Below are 7589 nucleotides of genomic sequence, written 5' to 3'. Positions count from 1 at the left end.
CCGGCGGTGTACTGGAGGTCGATGCCGACCACCTTGTACTTGTCTCGAGCAAGCAACTTCTCAACGGTGTTGATGTAGTCGTCCACCATGGCCGGGTCGATGGTGTACACCACCGAGAGATCAGTCTCCCTTGCATGGGTCTCCGCTTTATGCTCGCCGAACTCCATTGGAGCGTCGCTAGACATCCCCTCTCTATGTGTCGTCGTGGGTGTGCTTGTTGTGTTGTGGGGCGCGATCGAAAGGTTGAAGACTAAGGTTATAATGGCCGCGGGAACTAAAGGGGAAGCCGGACGGCCTGGAATATCGGCACGCGCTGATGACAGTTCTAATTTGCAGCGCGTAACTCAATCGTGTCGCACATAACTGCATCATGTGGCAACGCGCGGCACAACCGCATGCATATGGCGCCCCCGACGTGATCGTGCGCAGGCCTAACCGCTAGCAGAGCCTTGTGCTGAACACGGAGGTGGCGTACGTTCGGTACTTGATCGTTTGAATCGCGGAGAAGTTCGACTACATCAACCGTGTTACTAAATGCTTCCGTTTACGGGCTACGAGGGTACGTAGATACACTCTTCCCTCTCGTTGCTATGCATCTCCGTAGATAGATCTTGTGTGTGCGTAGAATTTTTTTGTTTTCTATGCAACGTTCCCCAACACTTCCTTATCTTACAAAGGGTGTTGGAGCCCTTGTTGCAGCTAACTAAAAGCTTGCATCCCACCTCTCTTCTCTCTCCTCTTCTCTCTCCTCCACATCATCATAAATCTGAGGTGGCAACTCTTATAGCCCGCTTATGTCACCCTATTGTACTTGCTCTTAGGTGTTGGGCATCTCTCCTATGTGGCAAGTGTGGTGTAAGCGGAAGCGAAGGCGTGTGCTGAAGTATTGTAGGTTACAGTTGGATGGCCATGCAAAATATTATCCTCCAATCGGACCCTGAACCTGGTGCATCATCTTCAGGGACATGCATGCGGAGGGAGTCTGGTTTGGCCGTCGTGGAATCATGAGATTGGACACATGGCATCAGATGGGATCTGGTATGCACAGACCCATGTTTGGAGACCAGAAGATGGACATAATTTTCTCCCCCCGAAGGTGGGCACCCCTATGTCTCGCTTATAGCAAGACCTAGGGAACCCTCATGTGGAACCCTCATGTGAAGGGGATCCCTGATGGGCCGCCCACGTCCACACGAGGCCATAGCCTTGCTTTTCTACTTTTTTCATGTTTTTTGTTTTTGTTTTTTGCTTTATTTTTTACTTTAATTTATACTTTAAAATATATTTATATATATACGTATATATGTATATATATTGCAAAAAACACTCTACAAAAACATTTGAAAAATGTTGACCAAGCATTTAAAAAATGTTAAATATGAATAAAGAAAATGTTTATCACGTATACAAAAAAATACAATGTGCATGAAAAAAATTGATCTGGTATTTTAAAAATGTTAATCAAGCATTTGAAAAAATGTTGAACAAGTTTTTAAAAAATGTTAATAAAGCATTTGAAAAATGTAAAATGTGTATAGAAATTTAAAAATAATCACGTATATAAAAATGATAATCATGCATTTGAAAAAATATTGAAGAAGTATTTAAAAAATATTAATCAAGCATATGAATTTTTTTAAATATGTATAGATTTTTTAAATATTTATAGAAAAATGTTAACCATGTATTCAAAAAAATGTTAGTCTTGTATTTGGAAAATGATAATCAAGCATTTGAAAAATGTTAAAAAATGTGTATAAAAATATTTACCATGTATTTAAAAATATTGACAAATAAGAATGCACTTGTTTTGGATTGGAGTTACTCATACATGGCAGTCACACAGAAACGGACATGCTGAAAGAAGAAGAAAAAACTAATGTAACACTCTGAAACAAGGCAAAATTTGCCAAATCAAAAAAATGTAGCACCAATCTGAAAGCAACAGTGGACAATGGGTCCATGGTAGAACTACTTTTTCCCGAGTATCCACCGCTAGTCTTAGGGCCTGTTATTTTGCTAACTTCTAGAATAAGCTGGAATAAACTGCCCCCCCCCCCCCCCCCCCCCTCCCTACCTTTTAGAATCCTACTATAGTAGGCTTCTAAAAAATATTTTTGATGGGGCAGCTTATTCTAGAAGCCCAAAAAAGACACCAAAAGAACTAGCCCTTAGAAGGTTTGGAGCTATACAAGATATCTACCACGAAGCATAGGATGAGTATGAAGAAGTTGTATGGTGACAAATGGATTCGGGCAATGGCCCTTCTGAACACCATGGCTCGTGTATACAAGTTCAACCCGTGGACACACCTTGTGTCTCCTTTAAACATCATCGCTCACTAGGAAGACTACATTTCTTTGAATCAGACACTCAACGATATCTATTCATTCGCTTACACTTATGCAACACAATTCCACGGATCCCACCGTAGGTTCTTTTCGGCGAAGATGTGGTTGGCAGGCCGGCACATTCATACGTCGAACATGCTTGACATCTGTGGTTGGCCGCACGACTCGATATGCTAGCTTAGGGCACCAGAGACCGGCACACACTTTTGCAAGGATTGATCCTCCTCGCAGGTTGTTTGCAGCCATGTAAATGCATGACCGGGTGAAAATACTCTCCCTCCCCTCGGGCATGTTGCTTCTGTTAAAGTATGTATTATAGGATGTATACAGTGTACATATAAACCGTATACATATGTGGGCGTGGGCGTGTTGTATTCAGGTAGTTAGGATACGTTTAGGTTGATCTCTATCCCTTGTATAGATTATGATTTGGAGATCAATCCTACAACAACCTAACTACCTAAACCCTGTAATCTCTTGTGCCTATAAGTAACACGCAACGCGTCCCTGCTAAAGCATATGCTTAACGCATCTTTACATGGTATCTGAGCATCTCCTCTACGCACATCCCTTGCGCCGCCATGTCTTCCTCAAGCTCCACCGCAGCCGCTCCATCCGTGCTCATCCCCATTGCTGAGAACTCCATCGCTCCAACTTCAACGTCTGGCGCGCGCAGGCTATGGCCACAATCCGTGGCGCTCAGCTGGTCACCTACCTCGATCCAGAGAGGGAGGTACCGGCGCCCAAGCTATCGGACAAAGACGGCAAGGTCACCGACGTGCCGAACCCGGCATATGAGATCGACAGGGCCCGAGACTCTCAGGTTTTGAGTTTTCTTTTCAATTCCATCTCACCCCCTGTGATGGTTCAGATCGCAACATGCACCACGGCGTCAACAGCATGGACTGCAATCACGGAGATCTTCATCTCCCAGACGCAGGCGGCCATCGTCAATACGAGGATCGCCCTCTCCATCACCAAGAAGGGGAACTCCACCATCGTTGAGTATTTTGGCCGCATGAAGGCCCTCGGTGATGAGATGGCTGCCATCGGCAAGCCGCTCACGGACGATGATATGGTGTCGTATATCCTTGCTGGCTTGGATTTCGACTACATGTCCTTCGTCTCCTCCATCTGCGCCAGGACCGTCCCCATCAAGCCCAACGAGCTCTACGTGCAACTCATCAGCTTCGAGAGCCGCCTCGCCATGTTTGAGGGTGGAAGCTCATCGTCCCACTCATCCGCGAACGCCGCCTCCCGTGGCGGTCCCGGTGGCTTCTCTCACGGTGGAGGCCGCGGCAGGAACGGCGGCGGCCGTGGTCACGGTGGTGGTCGTGGCAATGGAGGCAACGACGGCCGCGGAAACGGTCACGGTGGGCGTGGCCAAGGAGGCGGGGGCGAGATGAGCTCCCTGAGGTGTTCTGTCAGATCTGCAAGAAGCCAAACCACACCGCCATAGAGTGCTATAGGCGCTTCAACATCGCATTCACCAAGGAGAAGAGTGCGAGCGCTGTGTCCAACTCCTCCTACGGCGTCGACACCAACTGGTACGTCGACACAGGCGCCACAGATCACATCACCGGAGAGCTCGGCAAGCTCACCGTGAGGGAGAGATACAACGGCCATGATCAAGTGAACATGCCCAACGGAGCAGGTATGAAAATTACTCATATTGGTCAAGCATATGTTCGTACTCCCACTCGTAATCTTCATCTAAAAGATGTCCTTTACTCACCTAAAGCCACAAAAATTCTTGTTTCTGCTCATCGTCTATCTCAAGACAATAATGTGTTTCTCGAAACTCACCCTCGTTTCTTCTTCATTAAGGACAAGGCAACAAGGAGCACCCTCCTCCACGGCAGGTGTAGAGCAGGTCTCTACCCCCTATCATCAGCTTCTTTAGGCCCGAGCAGGCATGCTTTTGGTGCCACCAAGATCTCTCCGTCAAGGTGGCACGATCGACTAGGTCATCCGTCTTTGAAAATCGTTAAGCATGTTCTTAGCAAGAACAAAATTCCTTTTTCAGTTCATGAGTTGAATAAAGAGGGGGTGTGTAATGCATGCCAACAAGGCAAAAGTCACCAACTTCCCTATCCACATTCTAGTAGTTTTTTGAATGCTCCTTTAGAGCTTATTTATTCTGATGTATGGGGACCTGCCCGTGATTCAATCAATAAAAAGAATTATTATGTGAGCTTTATTGATGATTCAGTAAATTTACGTGGATATTTCTTCTTAAACATAGGTCAGAGGTCTTTAAAGTGTTTCATGAATTTCAAGCACTTGTAGAAAGACTCTTAGATCGCAAAATCATCACCATGCAAACCGACTGGGGTGGTGAGTATGAGAGGTTAAATTCTTTTTTTCGCCAAGTTGGCATCACACACCATGTTTCCTGCCCGCATGCTGCCACGTACTTGATCAAACGCACACCAAGTAAGGTGATCAATCTTGAAACTCCATTAGAAAAATTATTCCATGAAACACCAAACTATCATGCCCTTCGTACTTTTGGGTGCGCATGTTGGCCCAATCTCCGTCCTTTCAATGCTCGCAAGCTTGAATTCTGCTCCAAACAATGTGTTTTTCTTGGCTACAGTAACCTTCACAAAGGTTTCAAGTGTCTAGACATAACTGCTGGACGTGTTTATATTTCTCGGGACGTTGTGTTCGATGAAACGGTGTTTCCCTTTGCCAAATTAAACCCTAATGTCGATGCACCTATCAGATCCGAAGTCCTTCTCCTCTCTGAAAATTCCTCCTCCTTACCTCTTGATCATGGGGACGAACATATAGCTAATGATCACTTGGGTAATTCTCATGAAAATTCTGCTATAAATTTTGGAGGAAATTCGGTTGTGCACTGTGATTTTATGCAGCACCAAAGGACAAGCGTGGAGCACGAGGAGGATTCAGGTGCTGCACCAGGAGCTGACAGCGGCGATCCCGGTGCGGATCCACCCTCGCCTGCCGCGCCAGGAAGTGGCAGCGCACCCGCCTCGGGGTCAGGCGGGCCACCAGCGGACGACCACGCGTCCCCCCGCAGCCCCGCGGGTGAGCCAACGACAACTCAAGGCGGGCCTAGCGGCGCAGGTGGGCCAACCGCACTCACGCGCCAGGCCAGGCGCCTCTCCGCGTCGTTTGGTGGGCCTCGCCAAGTGGCCCAACGAGCAACTGGCTCCGGCTCCGAGGAGATCAACCTCGGATCAGGTGCCGCTGGATCATCTGCAGCGCCAGATCCCGCTCCCGCTGGATCGTCTGCCGCGCCGGATCCCGCCGGATCTTCTGTGCATCGACCCTCTGCTGCCGATTCTGTGCTGATGAGAACCAGATCACAGCATGGAGTTTTGAAGCCCAAGGTTCGGACGGATGGCACGGTCAGGTATGGTAATGTGCGTTTTGGTGGCCTAGCTGTCACAGGTGAGCCAGGAAACTTGATTGAGGCTTTTGAGGATAAAAACTGGAAAAATGCTATGGATGAAGAATATAATGCTCTTATTAGAAACAAAACTTGGCACTTGGTTCCTCCAGCAAGAGGCAGAAATATAATTGATTGTAAATGGGTTTACAGAGTCAAAAGAAAGTCCAGTGGAGAAATAGACAGATACAAGGCTAGATTAGTAGCAAAGGGTTTTAAACAGCGATACGGTATTGACTATGAGGACACGTTTAGTCCTGTTGTTAAAGCAGCTACTATCAGACTTGTTCTTTCTGTTGCAGTATCAAATGGTTGGAGTCTTTGTCAATTGGATGTGCAGAATGCGTTTCTTCATGGCGTTCTAGAGGAGGAAGTCTACATGAAACAGCCACCTGGGTATGAGGTAAGAGACAAATATCATTATGTGTGCAAACTTGACAAGGCATTATATGGTCTGAAACAAGCACCTAGAGCATGGTATTCTAGGTTAAGTGATAAACTTCAAAGGCTTGGGTTTCGACCTTCAAAGGCTGATACGTCACTTTTCTTCTATAAGAAGGGAAAAATAATCATCTTTATGTTGGTATATGTTGATGATATTATTGTGGCCAGCTCATCAGAAGATGCGGTCAGTGCATTGTTGGAAAATCTCAAGAGAGACTTTGCACTTAAAGATCTTGGCGACTTGCACTACTTCTTGGGAATAGAAGTGAAAAAGGTAACTGATGGGATAGTCTTAAGTCAAGAAAAATATGTGTCAGATATATTAAAAAGGTCAGGTATGATGAGTTGTAAAGTTTCAAACATGCCACTTTCAACTACTAAAAAACTTTCCAAGGAAGAAGGGGAGCCCTTGGGAGCGGAAGCAGCCACAAACTACAGAAGTGTGGTAGGTGCTTTACAGTACTTGACACTTACAAGGCCAGACATATGTTTTCCTGTCAACAAGGTGTGTCAATTCTTGCATGCTCCTACTCTTCAGCATTGGACTGCAGTGAAGAGGATTTTGAGATATCTCATAGGTACTATGAGTACAGGATTAAAATTCACAAGGTCAAACTCAAATGTGGTAAGTGCCTTTTCAGATGCAGATTGGGCAGGTTGTCCTGATGATAGAAGGTCAACTGGTGGCTTTGTTGTTTTCTTTGGACCAAACCTCATATCTTGGAGTGCACGAAAACAAGCAACTGTGTCTAGATCCAGCACTAAGGCTGAATACAAAGCTCTAGCAAATGCCACGGCTGAGTTGATATGGGTTCAAACCCTGCTTGCTGAACTAGGTATAAATCATTCTTCTGTTGCACGATTATGGAGTGACAATATTGGTGCTAGTTATCTGTCAGCAAATCCAGTGTTCCATGCAAGAACAAAGCACATTGAAGTGGACTATCATTTTGTTCGTGAAAGAGTAGCCAAGAAGCTATTGGACATTCGTTTTATTCCTACTAATGATCAAGTTGCAGATGGCTTCACTAAAGCCTTGTCATGGCGCAAATTGGAAGAATTCAAGAACAATCTCAACTTGATAAAGTTGTGATTGAGGGGGCGTGTTAAAGTATGTATTATAGGATGTATACGGTGTACATATAAACCGTATACATGTGTGGGCGTGTGCGTCTTGTATTCAGGTAGTTAGGATATGTTTAGGTTGATCTCTATCCCTTGTATAGATTATGACTTGGAGATCAATCCTACAACAACCTAACTACCTAAACCCTGTAATATCTTGTGCCTATAAGTAACATGCAACGCGTCCCTGCTAAGGCATACGCTTAACGCATCTTTATATTGGATCTCAGATTGGTGGGAGATAACAATTT

At 45.6% G+C, this 7589-nt stretch overlaps 1 protein-coding gene and 1 non-coding gene across 2 annotated transcripts; both read left to right on the top strand.

The window, feature by feature from the left end:
- The first annotated feature begins 3030 nt into the window (after window positions 1-3030).
- Window positions 3031-7306, top strand: LOC141043030 (uncharacterized). Its single transcript, XM_073511947.1, has 5 exons — window positions 3031-3718; window positions 3811-4005; window positions 6072-6172; window positions 6329-6548; window positions 6855-7306. Exons 1-5 carry the CDS (start codon window positions 3031-3033, stop codon window positions 7304-7306), a joined length of 1656 nt encoding a protein of 551 aa, XP_073368048.1.
- On the top strand, window positions 3409-3547 carry LOC120962211 (small nucleolar RNA Z247). Its single transcript, XR_005753054.1, has one exon. It is a non-coding gene; the product is annotated as a small nucleolar RNA Z247 (small nucleolar RNA).
- Window positions 7307-7589: the final 283 nt, after the last annotated feature.

Source organism: Aegilops tauschii, chromosome 3 (assembly GCF_002575655.3).
Source record: "Aegilops tauschii subsp. strangulata cultivar AL8/78 chromosome 3, Aet v6.0, whole genome shotgun sequence".
Lineage (NCBI taxonomy): Eukaryota > Viridiplantae > Streptophyta > Magnoliopsida > Poales > Poaceae > Aegilops > Aegilops tauschii.
This window is presented reverse-complemented; position numbering and strand designations above follow the sequence as displayed.